General features: G+C 44.4%; 1 protein-coding gene across 2 annotated transcripts; it reads right to left on the reverse strand.

Moving 5' to 3' along the window:
* Positions 1 to 240: 240 nt before the first annotated feature.
* On the reverse strand, positions 241 to 19,197 carry crlf3 (cytokine receptor-like factor 3). 2 transcript variants are annotated; one of them, XM_006801936.3, is made up of 9 exons: positions 19,075 to 19,197; positions 10,388 to 10,516; positions 6,102 to 6,309; positions 5,869 to 5,956; positions 5,619 to 5,796; positions 4,718 to 4,946; positions 3,920 to 4,058; positions 3,695 to 3,807; positions 241 to 2,586 (listed from the first exon to the last, which is right to left on the reverse strand). In XM_006801936.3, exons 2-9 carry the CDS (start codon positions 10,502 to 10,504, stop codon positions 2,321 to 2,323), a joined length of 1,338 nt encoding a protein of 445 aa, XP_006801999.2. In that variant the 5' UTR covers positions 10,505 to 10,516; positions 19,075 to 19,197; the 3' UTR covers positions 241 to 2,320. The 2 variants fall into 2 exon arrangements, with proteins under 2 accessions (XP_006801999.2, XP_006802000.2); XM_006801937.3 differs by having other exon boundaries at positions 10,388 to 10,513; positions 19,075 to 19,178.
* Positions 19,198 to 19,660: the final 463 nt, after the last annotated feature.

Raw genomic sequence — 19,660 nt, forward strand, 5'->3', positions numbered from 1 at the left:
TGTGACCTTAGTGACTCCCCACATGAGGTGAAACATCTTCATGAACAGCTGTCATCCACTCAAGATGGTGAAGATGCACAGACGTCTTTATAGAGGTTTAGCAAACTGATGTTGTGGTTCCTGTCGTGACCACTGGGGGCAGCACAGATTAGAATACATTTGCCCCTTAAACAGGCAAATTAAACTTTAAAAAACGTGCATTGATGTCATTAATAAGCCAATACATCATATTTTCAAAACTGAGAATCACATGATGACCTTTATTGAACACAATGTGAAGAGCCCAGCAGTGAACACACATGCAATACAAAGGTTTGACCAGCAGGTGTCACTGATGTGACTTTGACACAAACAGGTTTGTTTCCTCCACCTTCAGACAAAAAATAAAATAAAAGGAGGGTTTTTTGAGGTTGCTGGTTTCAGGACTTTTGTACCATCAACTGGACCAAATCCAGAGTCCCACAGTTCTCTAAAAACACGTAACACTGTGCTCAGTTCTGCAGGAAAACAGGAGAACATCTGTGAGCAACAAGCTGTCCTGGCCTGTCTTTGTATCAGCTGATAACAGATTACGCCAGGCGGCTGAAATGTGTCCAGACGAGTAATAAAAGCAAGACAAGTGAGCAGTTGCAGCAGATAAATCCTATGACAGTGTGTGTGCAGAACACGTATGTAAAAACAAAAAGCTACGCAGGAAAACTCGCAATGTTAAGACATCTGAAGACATTTTTAAACCACATCAGGCCCTCTGCTCCACCAGAGTGCAAACATGAGCATGAAAAAAAAATTGGCAGGGCAGGAAAAACCATGGGGAAACTTCCTGTACATTACCACAGACTTTACTCCGTTTAGTTGACTGTTTTGTTAAAATGGCTGCTGAAAGAAATGATAACGGATCATTTGCCGTTTGACGCCCTCCTCCTGCTTTAAATACTGTCAGCAAGCTTAAAAGTAACCATGTAACTAAAAAAAAATAAAAAAGCAAAAACATAATGAAAGGCTCAGAGCACCACCTGTCAGCCAGAAATCAGTCATCAGCTGTGAAATTGGGACGCATGATTCAGATTTCATTTTAAAGCCTCAGCGTCACATTTTGGATTTCTACATGTTGATCCAGGTCACACAGGTGACCGAGGTTAGAGTCAAGATCAAGTCAGAAGTCCCCATAGACTCCCATGTTAAAAATGTCCACCTGTACAGCAGAAATAGACGTGTTTACAGCCTGCTGTCTGTCAGCTTTTAAGCCTCAACAAAATCTAAATGAGTTCAAAAAAATGTTATGAAGGAAAAATTGTGCACTGAGACCAAAACAGCTTCTGTATCAGGCTGCAAACATGTTTATTTCCGCTTTAAAGTTGCACATTTTTAACATGGGAGTCTATGGGGACCTTTGGAGACATCTAGTGGACATTAGAGGAACTTCAGGTCTTGGCCCTGATAATCATCACTTTTAGCCACTGTATTCGTCTGATTTCATGCAGGACTCTAACCGCAGGCTAACATGTAAAGGTCCTGAAATGGAGCTTCAGCTCAGATATTTCTGTGCTGCTGCTCTGAAGGATCAGATTGGTCAGAGAATTCTGAACGAGCCATTTTTATTCGATGCCAACGTGTGGTTGCTGTTCCCAAACGCCACGTGGAGGTTTATGGATAAAATCTGATTCCTCAGCACTTTTACTGGTTTTGGTTTTATCCTCCTCTATAACCCGTGAAGTCCAAGTAACCCTAACCTGTAGTAACCATAGTAACCCTGTGCTATGAAATTATGCGATTTTCTCAGAAGTCAAACGCCAAAAACGACACAGTCCTTTTAATCATGTCCAAACCTCAGGGTTAGGGGCTCGAGCTACTTCTCATTATCTCTGATGACTTAATAGTGCGTCCACATCAAACAAAGGCTTTGCAGAGGGTCGTGGCTGCCACTCGAGGTTTCTAAAAGTGAAGGGTAAACCATGTAACGTGATATCAGGGTGAATGCTGTGGGCTTCTGAGTGGCTGCAAAGTGGTTCACCCTCCATTTGGTGTGAACACGAGACCTCACTGGGTAAATGTGCAGATGGAAGACGGCTGAGCTCAATCAGTGTTACTCAGAAAGTGAGAGGACTGCAGGAGAGGGGACAGTTAGTCCTCAGACTGAAACTCTGTCCACGGACTCGATTACAAACAGCAGAAACCGTCACTGCAGAAGCGAGCCGAAGACAGGAGCTGCAGTTTGAGCTTCAACCCAACAGACGTGCGAGCGGCTTTTTTTTGTGTGTGTGAGGTGAAAAAAAGAGGAGCAGAAATGTTTGGACTGGAGGACTTTGGAGGAGCCGGCGTCTTAAAACACGAGCACCTTCCAGCCGGAGTGGGCGAAGGAGCAGCCGAAGAAGAGGCAGTCCACCGGCTGGTCCACCAGCCAATCGAATACCACCTCGCGGTTCCCCGAGCCGATCGTCACCCTCAGCTTGAAGTTGCCGCCCTCGCTCGTGTTGTTGTTGCTGATGGGGAACAGGCTCACCACCTCCATGTCAAAGGTCACGGCGGAGCCAACGGTGACGGCGGGCAGCTGGTTGGTCATCTCTTTCCCGTTGACGAAAACGGCACCTGAGGAGAAAAAGTTTGAGAGAATTCAACATTTGTTATTTATCGTAAAAAAGAATTGAAGCTGAACTTTAGTTAAATTGAAGTTTGAAGTTTAATTTTCAAGCATCTCGTTTAAATGCTTCCCACGGGAGGAATTCTACACTTCAGGAGGTTTTTCCACTCTCCTGTTTTCAGCTTCGGTGATTTTGCTTAAAGTCTCTTTGTCTCCTCGTCTCCGATGATGCTCTGCTCTTTGCTTCTGCATCAACACGTCACCACCACAGAAAGGCTCCACCTTTCAGTGAGAGGCTTCAAACATTATACATCCCATAACTGGGAATAAATTAAATTATGGTCCATACTCACAGTCCTGCCCGGAAATCTAATCCCTATAACGGCTCCATCTCCCACCAGGAGGGAAACCATTGATCTAAAACACGCCGTCCACACAGAAAGCCTCATGAAGAGAAACCTTTCAGAGCATCAGAACTTGAAGGAAATGACTTTTCAGATCTGATCAACAGAAATTAGAGACTTCAAGAGCAGTTTTTTGAAAAATAATGGAATCAACAGTCTGCAGCCTGTTTTTATACTTCAATGAAGCTTAAAGTGCCGCTGTAGGAAAACAGTAGCGTGGTGCTTAGACCCCGTGGATCCCGCCATCTGATAGTGACTCCTTCCATTTTAAAGCCTCGACTTTAAACATTGTGTTTATATTTGTGTCTAAACAAGAACAATTTGCACTGACCTCATCATTTATTCACAGTCTTTGAAAAGGACCCATTAGAAATTAATCCGCCACTGAAAATAGTCCCTGACAAGTGCACTATTGTCTCTGGTGTAATTCAGTTTTGTTTGTATTTCACTGATTCACAACTGCAGTCGCCTCAAGGTGCTTGGATTAATACAGAGAAATCAAACGACCCCCTTTGAGAAAGCACTTGGCGACTGTGGGAAGGAAAAACTCCCCTTTAACAGGAAGAAACCGGCTGGCGGTGAGAGCCTTTCCTATCTGCCAAAAAACAAACATTTTCGAGGAGACGAGTTTCAGGCTCGAATCCTCAGCTGTGAGCCGCGCAGACTCGCCCTGTACAAGCTGAGTCTTTGAAGTCTATCTGAGGCGGCGTACCGTTGGTGGAAATGCAGACAGCCTGGTCCCGCTGTAGTGACTCCTCCTCACTCTCGCTGTCTATGCACACGCCCAGACTGTCCCTCCGATCCATCTGACCTGCTGCAGAGATCCTGCACAGACACAAAAACACGCCGTTGGCTGTGGATTTACATACGATCTGTGCGTGACGTCCAGGAGAGAAATGGAAAGCTCTCCATCTTTAAAGCTTTGTTGTGGGCGTACTTGAACGTGAGCGTCTGGCCGCAGAAGTAGGTGGGCGCTTTGGAGTAGAGGACAGGGCAGCGCGATTGGGAGGAGTCATTGCGCAGAGCGATGTTCTTCCTGCTGCTCAGGATGTAGCCCTCGGTCCCTGAACGCCACTCTGGAAGATAAAACAAACACACAGCGTTCGTTAGCGGACTATCACACGACCTGATTTAACCTTTTAGGTATTAACACGGCTCCACACTGCAGTGGAGACAGAGACGGTCTCTGCTGGTAGCACAGAAACACAGAGTTCGTGCTGATGTTTCCATTAGATGCTGCCTTCCTGTTAGAGGCGCACTGATTGGCTAGTGACTGCATGAGAAGGCTGCAGCGAGTCCTGCGCACATAAATGCCTACAGGCCTGTGATGATGTCACGGTTCCTGCAAACAATTACAACGCGACTGCATTCACAGCTCTGTTATTTCAGCTGCAGCCCGGGAGGCGTTAAAGGGTCTGAGAGTTAAAAACAGAATGAAAACTGGTAAATGTTTTAGAGAAAGGTCACAAAGACGAGGCAGAGGTCCTCGAAGGACGATAGAGTAATAATATTTAAAGTTATCTGTAGCCAACAGGAGGTGAAATCTGTTTCTTACTGATGCTCGTCTGTAAGAAACAGACGAGCATCAGATTTTAGTGCCTTAAAAGCCTGGAAGGCTTTTGGGAAGAGATGCAGGTCTTTGATTTGCTTTAGTAACTCCGACACGAGTGAACTTCACCGTCTGCTGCTACAGGGTTTCCCTCTCTTAGGGGCTCGGCCGGATGTCTCCACCTACCGTGCGGTGCCAGCGTGGTGTAGCCCGTCTGCGGGATGCTCCAGGGGCTCCACTCGGTGCGACCCTCCCCGCGGGCGCAGACCCTGAACAAATAATCCGTGTGAGGGTCCAAGTGGAGAACCAGGAACTCCGATTCCCGCCCGATGTAGGCGTCCTCATACTGGCTCCCCCCGCTGCCGGAGCGCCGGTACTGCAGCCGATAATCTGCAGCCGCGAAGTCCTCGTCCACCTGATGCACAAACAATAACGTCCAGTTTTAATTAAGATGCAGAATAATGTAGTTCCTTTACATTGTAACAACAAATGTCCATATTTGAGCTGCGATTCCTCGGCACAAACTTTCCCCACGAGCTGCAAACTTAAAGGAACACGAGTGTTTCCACCAGAGACTAAATAAACTTCATGCTTTTATCCACACAAACACACAGTGCTGACTGGTGCAGAGAAGACTTCACTGCAGAGGCTGACACTCAGGTGAAGTTTAAATGCTGTGAAAACTCAAACTTAAAGGACTTCTCTGAACTTCTGGTGTCCATTTATGATCAAGAAATGTCATTAGTAAGTTCAAAGAGCCCTTAAATACACTGGCAGTTTAACCTCCTCATTACACCGACCTTAACTTTCACTGTTTGAGTCGAGTAGTCTGCTTTTTTTAAAAGTCACACCACTACGAGCGTTTTACAGAGTGAGTGAGCAGCCTGCCTGCGAACTTTTATTTTGAAAGCTGACAGGATCTTCCTACCCACCTCTGTGTGGTGCGATGGGACTTTAAACAATCAGCATTATCTCAGATCGTGGGTTTGATAAGGTCTTTTGTTACGCTCTGCAAACTCCAACAAGCTTCCTGCTCGGTCTCTTCACCTGGAAAAGCACCGTGTGTGTCCCGTTTACCCCTGCTGACCTTACACCAGCGAACCAGGATGCTGCCTGGTCTCTCCTGCAGCTCCTCTATCTGCACGGGCGGGTGGGAGGAGACGGCGCCGTGGCGAGCCACCCGGTCCCTCAGCAGGCTCAGCAGGGAGTCATCAAACTGGGCTGAGACACACGGCACGTCCACCAACGCCGGAACCTCTGGCAGGCTGGAAAACACGCACACAGTTGTAAACAGCAGCTGATTAACTTTTTCCTTTAAACACCGTCGCCTGTATCACCTGTCCAGCTGGATGTGCATGGCCTTCTTCGTGAAGCTGCCCAGCTTGTCCTCCTTTTCTCCGAGACCACATCGCAGAGCTGCTTCTCCTGCACAGAATAAGCATGGATCATCTTTCTGCGCTTGCTTTTGCTCTGAATAATTGTGAAAACTGTGGTGGCTGTAAATCATCGTCTCTCCTTCCTGAAAAGAATATTTTGCAGCTGTGTCCGTGGCAGCGTTTGTGCGACCCACCCTCTCTCAGCAGCTCGTCGGCCTGGCCCACGCCGTGCTCGATCAGGCTCTGACAGTCGTCCAGCGGCTTGATGCTGTCGGCCTCGATGGTGTCGACCTCGGTCAGGAGGTTAGCCAGCCGCTCCGCCAGCAGTCGAGTAGCTGCCGCCTGCAGCTCGGCAAAGTGCTTCCGGAGGGTCTCGCGGGCCTGACCCGAGCTGCCTCGAATCTGAGCCACCAATCAAAGAGGAAGAAGGTAAAAACAGGTGAGGATGCGAGAGAACGACATAACCGAGTGTTTCTGTCATCAGACGTCTCCTCGTTTTTTATTGGTGCTGCTTTGTGTTTTCTTTTGTCTTTGCTCGTTTCAGCTCCTGACAAACAGATTTTAGCCAAAGAGTGAGCTCTAAAATAAACATGAAGGGAAAATATAACATTTAAGGGCAGTGTGACAGATCGTCACACACTAATTGTAACATAAGCTGAAAAATAACAACAATAATAATGCAAATTCAAAAGTGCCAAATTTCAACCTGCCAGTGTCGTCTGAGCGCTCGGTCTCAAGACCATCAAGAAAAAAAACACGTTTCTAAAAGTCGGGTCGGGGTCGTGTTTCCCACTGCGGAGCATCTTCTCTCCTTCAACATCAGTCTGTAAACATCTGTGAGCAGCTGCTGCACTGTTGGGAGACAAATGCCTGATGGAGGATTCTCGCTGCTCAGCAGTCCTCTTCTTTGTCCTGTTGTGAGTTCGTGAAGCTCCAGATGATCTCATCCGGTGAAAGGTCGCACAGACGGTGATTTCTGGAAGTGTTTTTGAGCCCGTGCACTCGTTTCCATCCCAGAATCGTGCCTGTTTTTAATGCAGCGCTGCCTGAGTGCCTGAAGATCACGGCTAGAGCTGCCACGATTAGTCGACTAGTCACGATTACGTCGACTATCAAAATCGTCGACGACTGATTTAATAGTCGACGCGTCGTTTGAAGCTTTGTAAGATCACAAAAGACGCAGGAATAAGTAGTAGGATTTAAGAGTGTAATAACGGACTGAAACAGAAGATGGCAGCACTGCATGTACAAGGATGCCAGCTGCCGTTAAACCACGAAGAAGAAGAAGCGGTGTCCCAGAATTCATAGCGCAGCCCAGCTCAGTTTCCAACAATGGCGGCAGCTAGTTAGTTTTAATATTACTCTTATTATTCTTTCTGGGTCACAAAATAAACGTTTAACATATTTTCAGGCGAGAATGTAGCTGTGTAAACCTCAAATATCTGCTCAGTTTATCAAGACACCACATATTTTTAAAAGCGCTCCGACGTTTTCAGAGACGTCTGTTACCCACTAGCTCGATAGCTAGCCGGGGGCTAGGCTAACTAGAGCCGTGAGAACACCGGACTCCCGGCTTCAAACCCACCGCCGTCTTTTGCTACTCAGGTTAAATATATATAAGTCACTTAGATAACTTAAAAGTGTTATTGTTTGGCTTTTTTTTTCATTAAATTTTAAAAAACTATCATCGTCTTTATTTTTAGTTAGCACATACCGTAAACACTTAAAGCTGTAAGCTAATGATAGTTATATAAGAGCAGATGCTGCTGGTGCAATAAGCTGTAGTTTTACGTCCAATGGATGATGATCTGATTAGTCGACTAATTGCAAAAATAATCGGTGACTAGTCGACTATCAAAATAATCGTTTGTGGCAGCCCTAATCACGGTTACCTGATTTTTGTCCTCATCTCAGAGCCTTTTGATGAGATTATACTGAGATGTTCACATAGAGGAACGGGTTGGTGAACTTGTGTCCATCTTTATGTCTGAGAAGCTCTGCCTCGATGATGTTCCTGACCTGGTGCCCTTTAACCTGACTAGCTGTAAAAATCTTCCTCCAGCTGTTTGGTTGTAGAAACGTTTACTTTGCTCGTCTCCAGCTGCCACAGAGACCCGCAGTCTGTGCTGAGATGCACAAATCATCACCTTCTGTATTTATTTACGGTGCACACAGCGTCCCAGCTGTTGTGGGGTTGTACTTTAAGCGCTTATCAATCAGGAAACATTCAGAGTATGAAGGTAAAATTCTGCAGGGCTTCATCACACGTACTAAAGTTATTATACATTTTAAAAAAAACAGTCGGTTGATTCTGGGGTTTCGTTTGGGAAGAACCGATAGAGTTTCATTAAACGACCAGCAACAGTTACGCCGCAGTTAGCGCTATGACCTCACACAGAGGCGGTGCGGACCGACTGCACACACCAGCAGCTCATGAGGAAGCTGACTTACTCGTCATCTGCAGTCGGCGGAGGTCATGTTTCAGTTCCTCTTTGCAGAACACACAGAGTGAGATTTCACAATGAGTGTACGGAGAGCGATGGCAGGAAACGGAAGGCTGATTGACAACTGCTGCACTGATAAAGCAGCGACTGTATGACGACGGAAAGCCGCTCTGCCAGAGTACACTCGGATCTTTCTGTGTGTGTGTGAGCGGTTTTCCATCATATCCTGAGGATTATCAGCTGGACACAGATGAGCAATTATCAATATTTTGGGATTTGAAAAGTAAAATAAGACTAAAGATATGATCCAAACACGAGGCAGGACAGAAATAGTTTTCCTCTTACAAGGAGAGAGATGCTGCAGTGATAGCATTGTCTCAGATCTCAAACACACACTTTGGTATCCCTTATTCGCTGTGTGTGTGTGTGTGTGATGTTTCCTGGGCTATAATCTGGTGGGGAGCCGTCTCCCTCTGTGGGAAATCAGCGGGTCATGGGAAAGAAAAGAAAGCACATCTCGATCCAGGATAACGTGCGATGGAACAGCTGAGGGAGGTGGAGGGAGTCTCAGCTGCACTAACAAAACAAATGAAACATCCCACATCGAATTTTACTAACAGGTCTGCAGATTGTTTCTCTGGATGAGGCAAACTGTACATGTGTGTGGATCAGCTGGAGGGGCTCAGGTTTGCTTTGTGATACATTATGTGCTCTGGTTTGAGACCGCACTGATTCAGTTAGCGTGGCAACTCTTGCAGGAGACAAAACACTGATGGAAAGGCAGACAGGAATTCAAAGTAACCGGATCACAGACAGCAGCTAAAGCTGCTGGAAAGACACCGTTATCATCACCAGCAGCACCAGCAGCAACCCTCTGATAGAAATCATGTCAGAGAAAGATAAAAACTGGGAAAAAAGGCAGATTTACCAACTGGAAGTTGCTCGTGGAGCAAAGGAATACATGATTATGTCCCAGGTCACCTACATATTACACCTACAGGAGCAGCTCAGCCTCGCCATCAAGTCATCAGAGCATCACTTACAGTTCCTTGCATCCATCCTCTTCTGCTTACCAGGAAATCTCCTTTTTAACTTCTTTATTAGTGTTTTTTAGCCACTTTATGTGTAAGTAACCTAACATGCTTAGGCTCAAAGGGGGGTGGGGTCAACTTCAAATATAACACTGAACAGTGTAGGTGATTATCAGCTGCTCAGGGCTGGAGGCGGGGTACAGCTAAAAGCGTCCAATCAGAGAGACGTGACACACTCTCACACCCACACCTACAGCCAATTAAGAATCACCAAAAGAAGAGATGTTTGAACCCAGAATCATCCACTACTGCCCCCTGGTGGCAGCATTTTTAGCTATATTTTGAATTTAATGGCTGCCCTCCTGTCCTGGTTAGTCGGCGCTCTCGTGCTTCAGCTTTCTGTCGCTCAGTGTGGAAGGTGAGGTGGAGGCTGTCAGCAGGAGCCGGTCATTTTCATTGGAAGATGGTCTTTATGGTAAAATAACCTCCCCCGCCAACTCTATGCCTTCCCCTCAATTATCTATAGATACCCATTTTTATACCAGCCTGTGCACACGTCTATCCATCATTTTAACCAGACTGACTCACTGTTGGAGCCCCCTGTGGAGACTAGAGGAACTGCAGCTGCTGCTTATTCTGAATGAAAAAACAACAATCCCATATTTTATGTTCTTGGATCAAAATCTGCCTCGTTTCTCTCCCGCTTTCCTTTTTTAATCTCTCCTCTAACGCTCGCTGTGCGTCCACAGCGACAGGAAACAGCAGCATTGTTTACTGCGAGCAGCTGGAGGGGTAAAACTAGACAGCAGGGGGAAGGAAGAGATAGCAGAGAGGGAGAGGGGAGGGAGGGGGGAGAATTTACTCTCCCGGGATTCTTCTGAGTGAGGAGCGAAGACAAATCACAGCGCCTGGGCCTGGACGAGTCTTTCAGAGTGAGCGGGTGCAGTGAGACAGACAAAGAAAGCACTGGGGGAGTAAAGCGCATCACAAATCAGGATGCAGTACCTGTTTACGGGCCTGGTTGAGGCCATGCAGGCGCTGCTGGAGTTCGCTGCGGTAGTTCTGCGCCGCCTCGATGCTTTCCTTCGCCTCCTGCAGCAACACGTCCACCTCCACAGACATCCTCCCGGCCTGCTGTCACACACACGAGGGAGGGACACTTACTAAACACACCCAGAACGCAGCGTAACCTGAAACTAAACACTTAGAAGATGTATTTGCACAGATGACAGAGGCTGAAAAATGACTGCAGCAAACAGAATCAGGCCTCAGTAATCATGTTGTTTTTAAATCCCAGACAAAACAGAAACGTGTTGTCCCTGAGAGGCACACGGTGTCCCTGACGCTTCATCTTCTGTTTCACCTCGAGTGTGACCATAATTTACAGCATGAACATCGTGTTGTATTCACAAAGCCTGCAAACTAAAGACTGGGGCCATAACCTGGCTGTAAAGTGTTTCAGGTTTCTCTACATTCAGACCACAGGAGTCGCCCCCTGCTGGCCATTAGAAAGGACGCAGGCTTAAGGCAGCTTTGCATTGAATTAACTGTTTACGGCACAAAGCGAGTGACTCAGAGTGACTGAGCGGACACCAGCGTGTCCTGTAGCTGGTCGTGACTCATCGATGCAGACGTCTCATTGGACAAACGACCCACAGCGCTCTAAATCACCTCTGCAGAGACGCTGCTGTGTCGAATAACCAATAACAGAGTAACAGACTCGATCTTCTGCTAGAAAAACTTCAAGTCAACCAAGTGCGTTGAGCGTTTTCAGTGACAGAGGAAATGAGACAACAAGTAAACCACTTCCTCTGCTGCCAGCCAGCCGCAGTACCAGCCGCTTTACGACACGGCGAAAACACAGGACTTCTGGTTTCATTGCAGCGGCGTGGGACCACATTCTTCACGACCTTTACGTACAATGCTCAGCGTGGTCCGCCAGCCTCACGTAACTACGAAAATAAAACCCCACAATGATCATAAACACGCTTTAATGAGCCTCTTCCTGTGACCTTAATATGATTATCAAACATCAGTAGAATAATGTTTGTTACTGATTTTGGCTTCATTTTAATGTCAAAAGCAACGACTGGAAACTGATAGCATGGAGTTCGTCTAGTTTTAAAACTGCAGCTCTGTCCGTCTTCACGTCTCTGCACCGGGAGCCAAATGACCTCTAAGACCACTTTTACAACAGCAGACACTCAGGTTTATCAGAGTAATCAACGCTGGAGGGTCCCTGAGCTGTTTAGAGTGTTTTAAAGTTAAATTTTTAGACATTTTTTAGCCCTCAAATGATTTTTGTGGACCTCGTTTTTGTCGATCGTTTAAAGGAAGCTACAGTTTTAGCATCCACAGACTATTAAACCTAGAACATCCTAATAAAAACATTATTATGGTGTTCTGGATTTTATTTATTTTAACTTTATCCTCCCTAAAAATCCAGTTCCCTCACGGCTAAACCGTTCACTTCACTTTGAGTCATTTAGTTTATTCGTTGGACTCGAATCCGAGAGGGTGATTCATGTGATTCGATGCTTTCCTCAAAGCATTCCCAAACCAGCAGAGATCACTCCAGAGCCTTCTCCCAGTTGGACATTCCTGAAACACCTCACCTAGGAGGGGCCCAGGAGGCATCTCAGCTGGCTCCTTTCAGTTTGGAGGAGCAGCTCCACTCTGATATGTCAGTGTAGGGTCTCAGTCATCCGGGTCATGGTAGTCTTAGGAGAAAAGAAACTGACTGGACTCCTTTAAGTTTTGTGAAGATGTTTCACCTCTCATTAAATAACAAGATAAAGGAAAACCCCACTAAGGTTTAAATTCCTGGGATTCACCACCTGGATTTGGTTTCTGAACTGGAGAAGCTTCTCGGGTCAAAGCTCCATTGCTCTACTCCGATGTCTTCACTCTCTGTCTAAAGCTGAACCCAGCTGTCTCATTTCTGCCTCTTTCATCTATGATCTTATTCCTTCAGACTCATAGCTCGTGGCCACAGATGAGGAATGTAGATTGACAGTTAAACCAACAGCTTCACTCTCAGTTCTTTCTTTAGCACAACTGTTAAAGCATCTACATCACTAATCAACCTGCTCCAGTCTCTCACCATGACAAAACCCCAGAGATACTTGAAATTCTCCACATGAGGCAGCAACTAGTTTTAAATCCACCCTAATCCGGCCATGAACCACGGCCTCGGACCTTGAGGTGCCGAATCTCATCCCAGCAGACGTCGGAGGTTACCTCGTAACGAGGCCAGCAGAGCCTCTTCTTCCACCAAAAGAGGAGACCACATAGCAGGTCTGGCCAACATGCACTGGAAATATTCCTGATTTACTAAAACAATGTGGATCAAGCTCTCACAAGTAGCCAAGGCTTCAAAATGAGTAGTAGAGTAAAGGCTTTGGCACAAAGCTTTACAAGAAGTCTGCATATTTTAGCTTCTTCTTTATTTAGCTGTGCTCTCAGCTCTGTGCTGCTTCGTTTTATGTTCAGCGTTGGAAATGATCATTTCATCACTTCCACCTCACTTGATTTGCATGTCACTGAGTAAAATAAGCCAAACATGACTTAGTGCTTGGTGAAGAAACCCTGATTAGTGTAAGAAGTTTGCACACTCCTCTTTACAGAAACTCTGTAATCCTTTGGGTTTCTTCTTCTCAAAGCTTCAGCTTGCTCCACAAATTTTCAGACTGGACTGAGGTCTGGCTAGGCCACTTGTCTATGTTTTGGGTTACTGTCATGCTTGAAGACCAGTACAAAGATATTATGGAAACGGCCCCATGCACTGCGATGAAGTCATCCAGTAGCCCTAAAAAACAGCCCCAAAGCACAACGTCTCCACCTCTGCGCTTGACTGAGGATGGTGTTCTTTTGGTCATACTCAGCATATCTATTCCTCCAAACATGGCGGGTCGAGTTGATGTTTTAGACGTTCAGTGGCAAACTTAAGACGTGCCTGTACATGCGCACTCTTGAGCAGGGGGACCTGCAAGATTTCAATGCACTGCAGTGTGCTATCAGCGGTGTTCTTGGTGACCGTGGTCCCGACTGCCTTCAGTTTGATAACGAGCTCCTCCCGTGTCATTTTGGGCTGATCTGCCACCTTTCTCATGATCATCCTCACCCCACGAGCAAAGATCTTGCATGGAGGTCCAGACCGATGGTGACTGATAGTCTTTTTATCAGCGTCTTCCTGATGTTTGATAGCTCGTTGGTCTTGCCCAACCTTGCTGGAGAGGCTGGAACAGATTCTGTGGACAGGTAAGCTTTGAACACACAACGAGTTGCGATCAGGAGAAGCAGTTATTCCTGCTGGGCTGTAGGGGATCAGATACTTCTTTCTCCCAGTAGCATGCAAATCATTTTTTAGCTTTCATATAATGTGTTTTTTTTCCTGGATTTGTGGTTGCTATTGCATCTCCACTAAAATATTTCTAGGAGCACCAATCAGCTGCAGGAGCGTAGCTGAACTCTTATTGGATGGATCTGGACACTCAAAGGCCACGAACAGACGAGACATTAGTCACAGGAACATATCTAATCTTACCTGTATGACGGAAAGCATCACCTGAGTTCAATTATTCAAAGTACTCTGAGATAAGTGAACCTGAGCAAATGTCAAAGTACTGTAACAGCGTCCACTTTAATAATTATTTTAATGTAAGTTTGAAAATTAAGACCATAAAACAAATTCAACCACAAACCTCTGAGAGAAGCAGCAACTTGTCCTCACAAAGGGGATAAAAGCAGCTCTGTAGACAGAATGAAAGTGAAGCTGAGGTGGATTACCACCAGCCTTCAACGACTTCCTGTCAGAGGTGTCTGCTGACAGGTTACACATTTAAAACCGATCCTTTATCTCATCGATTAATCTGTTTATTTCACAGGTTTCCCACAAATTGTGGTGTTTATTTTCTCTCAATGTTTACCCGACAAACATTCACACCTAATCCTTTAAACTCTTCTACTGGATCACTTTAATGTGATCTGATAGTTTCTGTGCTTGTATTTAAAACCACATTTAAAGGTTTTTTGTGTTCTTCTTTATTTTGGGGTGAATGTGAGATAACAAAATAAAAAAACATTAAAAATGATTCATTATATATAGTAAGAAATTATATATTTCGAGTCTTTTTTGCATGATAATAATTCCTCTGAGCACAGCTTTTACACCACTGCTTTGGGGCTAATATTCATCTGCATTTGGTGCTTGTTGAGTGAATTTAGGACCCTGGAAGGAGGTCTCTGAGGAGTATAAATACTCCAGTTCTGAATCTATTTTGGTGAAGGCGGTGTTGGAAAAAATATCTTTTTGTTGACATAGAACAACGAAATATATCAGAAAACCGCTGGATTAAATGATCTTCATGCTACAGAATATCTGGCTTGGATCTTAATGAACCTTCTGATGCTTCGGCAACATTCAGTGACACGTTGGATCGCGAGTTTTGTCTCTATGTGAAGCAGGTGCGTTAAGTCTGAGCCAAGTCCTTCTCGAAGCTGAAAGTAATGACACTACCTGCTGCGGTCGGCCACGCTTCCTTTAAAGCATCTAAAGAGGAAGTTACTAAAATGCATCGCGCTCCCGCCACATACAGTATGCAAAGTGTCACATGTGGTCCGCTGCTGCAGGTTATGGAGGAAAGGTATAATAATAAGGTGTAATCTATACAAGAAATCCAGCACAGCAAATACTTTTTAACCTTTAACCCCTGCTAATGAGTCCTGGTGATTAAAGTGAAACTTGGAGATAAGTCGAATAATTTATACTGTAAACTCCAGTGTGATTAAAAAAAACCTCAAAAACTAAGGTTAAAATTACTTCAATGGAGTTTTGCTACTGTGCAAAAGTCTTGAGCCACCACTTGCTTTTTATATTTTCCGAGGAAAAAAAGAAAAAGGTGCAGCGACGTATCGAAACGTGCAATCATACATAGAAACACAGTATGTAAGAGAAAACATTTACCAAATAAAAGCATTTGGTATTTTTCAGCACAGCCTGAACTCTGAGGCAGCTTTCTGTGATTTCTTTAAGTATCTGTTCTCCAGATTCTTGAAGGACATTCAAAGCTTTCTGGATGTTTCTGTTTCTGATCCCACGCTGCTTCAGTCATGTTGAGGCTCTGATCCATGACTGATGCTTGTGTGTTTTTCTATCCAGGTACGTTTTTACCGCATTGGCAGTGTGTTTGAGATCATTGCATTCAGAGGATTTCCAGATGGTACAGCACGGTGGAACAAAACGGGATGTCCAACACCACGTGCTGAGATGCAGCTCCCAACAATGGCAGAGCCTCCACCGTGTTTTACAGACGGCTGCAGACTCACTGCTGCACCTCTCTGCTGACTTCGTCCATAAATACTGGACATGATTAGAACGAGACATTTCAAATCCAGATTTGTCTGTAACACCTGTTTTGCTGATTTTCAGTCCAGTTCTTGTGTCATTTTTATATGTCAGCCTTTTCTTTCTGTTTCCCTTCGTAAGAATGGCGTCTCGACAGCCGCCCTTCCACTGAGACCAGCTGAAGGTACAGATGCATCTCTCTTTGCTGTTTTCCTTTTTCTCGTTTCTTAATGACTTTCACATGCTGTTCATCTGCTGTAGATATTTTTTGTCCTCCACTTGTTCAGTTTTAAGGATACACTGCACAACATGCCAAAATATGCCAGGTTTTTGGCTAATAGCTCTCTTTGGGAATCACTTTGCTGCTGTTATTCCTGTCAAACTTTTACCTTTAGCATTTTAATACATTCATCTAAAGAAATGAGAACAGGCTGTGCTTTTGTGACAGGCTGCTAGTAACAAAATGCAAAAAGATACAATTTGAAGTTGGATCTTTGCTGTGTAGACACAACGCTAGTTCTCCCTTCAGCGTACGTTTTATACCCGAATGGTTAATAGGTCAGAGTTTAAAATCAGTAAACCTGTGAAAATAGTCAGGTGCAAGGACCGGACTGAAAATGAGTGAAAACACAGCCAGTGAAGAACTTTGAAAGACCTTCAGAGAGCTGGAGAACTTTTGAAGAGCACTTCAAAAAACTGTTACACTAAAATCTGGCTCATTTGAAATAAAACAAACTAATTAGGGGTCGCTCAAGATTTTCGCACAGTCCTGCCAAACCAGTCACCTGAATCAAACTAAACAGGACGTTTTCTGTTGATGCACAGACAGACAACCGACACAGAGATCCAGTGTCATGCCTCCAAACAAAACCCCAGTATATATATTTATACACGTGAATGCAAATAAGTATACAGGCATGCAGTCACTTTGACATAAACAGCGCCCACTGCTAACACTGCTCCTCGACTCTCACGTTCCTTTAACAGCCCAGACGTTGTTTTACACCCTTCAAAAAGAGGGGTGCAGGCCCTCTCTCCCTCTGTCTCTGTAATCCTGTGGCTTATAATCCCTCTCTCTGAGCGCTCAGCAGGTCGACTTGGTTCCCCTCTCTGTTTAGATGACACGGGTGTGGCTAGAAACAAATGAACAGGAATTTCTCCTCCTACTTTTTATTTATTCTCTAAAGAGTTCAGCCGTCTGTGTCTCTGGGATATTTAGGTCAACCTGCACGGAGCGATGACCCGCTGTCCTGCTTTCAAGCTCCCCCACACCGTTTACGTGTGCTGCAGCTGTGACACTTTAGCAGTCAAAAATCAGTGCTTTTTAAGACCTGTGTGTAAATAAATGAAGCCTACAGTGTGTCAAAAATAGGCCTTATAGCTCAGCTTTTATAAACAAGCTCTAACTACAAGTTGGGTATGCAATTATCCAATCAACAAAGGCATGCTTCTCTTTGCCACACATGACAGTTGAGTCAATCTCTTGGGAATTTTTGGACTATTAAGCTGTTTTACTGTCTAAGCACAACTATTTTAGCCACAAACGCAGAGTGTTTCTCACCTTTTCTCATTATTATACAAGATTTCCTCCACAGGGAATACTTCCGCCTTACCCACAACAACGTTTTGTGCATTGTTGAGACATCCTAAAAGTGTGCATCTCCACTCATGCTCTACTTGTGCAATAGTCTTTGCTTCAATAAACATCAGGGAGCAGGGCTGTAAACACTTATCTAATGCTGCCCTAGACGGAGAAAGAAAACACTGAATTTGTATCACGATGGTTATACTGTGTACTACATCGTGAACAGGAAATTAAGCTGGTGAGGCTGTAAATAGGTCATTTTTCATGACCTTAGTTCGGATTTTAGCTTCATGCTAAACAAGCACAAGTTTCCAAGAAGAAACTAGAAGATGCAACCTTTCAAATGAAGTCTCATTTGGGTGAAGAGTCAATAAAAATGGTTGGATGCTAAGAGGTTAAAATACCGTATGCCAACAATAAAAACAATAAAGATGACACATTGCATGTCAGAGGCCACAAACATATCCTCTTCTGAATATATATTAAAATCAACCTCAGTGTTGCATTTAAATGCCCCAAAATGTGTGCATTTGAATGTAAAGTTGATAAAGCTCAGCTAGAATGTCCTTAAAGAGGCCTGAGGCAGCTCCTCTGAGCAAGCTGCACATGCAACAGGAAAGCTATGACAGGCACTCAAGTGCAAACCCACGCTATTATTATTATTAACGGCGCAGGAGGCATCAGACATGTCGTGGCTCGCTTCTGTTACTTCCGTATTTTGCAGCTATTTTCTAGATAAACTCCCGCCCACCGCCAACTGCAGGGGCTTCTCCAGTATTTTTAAAAGTGCTCGAGAATGCATAAAATGTGTGACTGCATAGCTCACTCTGCGTGGTTTCTCATGCTCTGGAGCTCCAACAGTTGAGTTGAGCCGAACTCTGCTGGAAAAACTCCCATTTTTAAGTTTGTGCTGGTGTCGGCAAACAATAATAAGTCGTAACAAAACAGTACATTGTTTTTTATTATAAATAAGTTGTTTAAAATAATTCGGCATAAAAACTATTTAAAAGTAATAACACTCTTGACTGAAAGTCTAACCTAAAGGACAGTACGTGCTGTTTGTGTAAGTGAAAGAGGACGGCGATAATACGATAATGACAGAAGAATTTAAAATATAGAGCTGCTCTTGTCGTCTTTAAAAAAATCAAGAATACATAAAATGTTTAATAAAGTAAGTCACGCCGCATAATTTCTCATATTTTTGGTCCTGGGATGTCTTTTAAAGTTGGGTTGAGCCGAACTCCGTTAGAAAATCACTAGTTTTCCACGTTTACGCGAGTGGCAGCAAAAACGATCAATCATAGTAAAATATTATTTACTTTGAAAAGATTTACAACGTTTTTTAAAAAAATCGGCATGGAGTATTTTTTAGCAGGTAGCAACTTTTTCCATGAAAACCCAAACTTAATGGATGCTTCGTGCTGCTTGTCAGGCTGAATTTAAGAGGATGAGGAGAGCGTTCGACCAACTGCCGAGAAAGTTGTAAAGTATGAGGCGTAAACTGGTAATAAAGAGGTGATGAAGAGGGAGGACAAAGAGTAGATATACACGAGTTGGTGTTGAGACTAGTTTGTCGTCAGCTTCTCAGAATAAGGTCGGAAACCTGAGAAAAAGTTGGAGCTTGCTTGTTGTGGAAAAAAGACAATGAAATCGGAGCACGCTTGAGAGAACAAACACATTAATCACGACAACAAGACAACCGACACATCGACTAAATCAACAGCCCTTCTTAACGCGTGGAGATAAAAACCCCAGCCGTACCTGTTTTAGTGCTTTCTGGTGGCCATTTCTTCCCGAGAGTTATGAATCAGCTCGAAGCCGCCGCCACACCGATATGCCCAAGTTTTCACTCAAGTCCAAAAATGACACTTCCGAGGCTTTAAGGGCAGCAGCCAATCACAGAGGAAGTCGCTTCGAACGACAAGACAATCAACCAATAGGAGTAAGATATTCTCTCTTTTCCCCACCCTAATCAGACTAACCTTCTAATCGAAGTGGAACTGATGGAAGTTAAGCGACCGACTGTGTATGGAATGCCCCTTAGGCCAAAACTAAACTGACTAAATACATCAATAAATAAACTGTATATTTTATAAATAGTTATTTATACAATTTAACCTTTTCCTACATTAAAATGTCATATATACATATATATATTCACATATAATTTATTTCATATACATATATAATATCGTATTTTCTAATTTTGTACTTCACAAGCGAGAAAAGGAAAACAGCCCCAGTGTGGAGAGATATCGCCCTCTAGTGCTCTGTAATGGATATGGCATTTGGATCACAACCTTCCATCATTCAAGTTTTCGTAATGTCTTTCCAGACAACTCCTGAT

The sequence above is a fragment of the Neolamprologus brichardi genome, chromosome 4 (genome assembly GCF_056152115.1).
Source record: "Neolamprologus brichardi isolate AB-2024 chromosome 4, ASM5615211v1, whole genome shotgun sequence".
NCBI classification, from domain to species: domain Eukaryota; kingdom Metazoa; phylum Chordata; class Actinopteri; order Cichliformes; family Cichlidae; genus Neolamprologus; species Neolamprologus brichardi.

Coding starts and splice junctions, on each gene's coding strand:
- crlf3 (XM_006801936.3), bottom strand. CDS start 10,504: ATGTCTGTGGAGGTGGACGTGTTGCTGCAGGAGGCGAAGGAAAGCATC. Junction 6,310..10,387: donor TCAACCAGGCCCGTAAACAG/GTACTGCATCCT, acceptor TTGGTGGCTCAG/ATTCGAGGCAGCTCGGGTCA. Junction 5,957..6,101: donor CGACGAGCTGCTGAGAGAGG/GTGGGTCGCACA, acceptor TATTCTGTGCAG/GAGAAGCAGCTCTGCGATGT.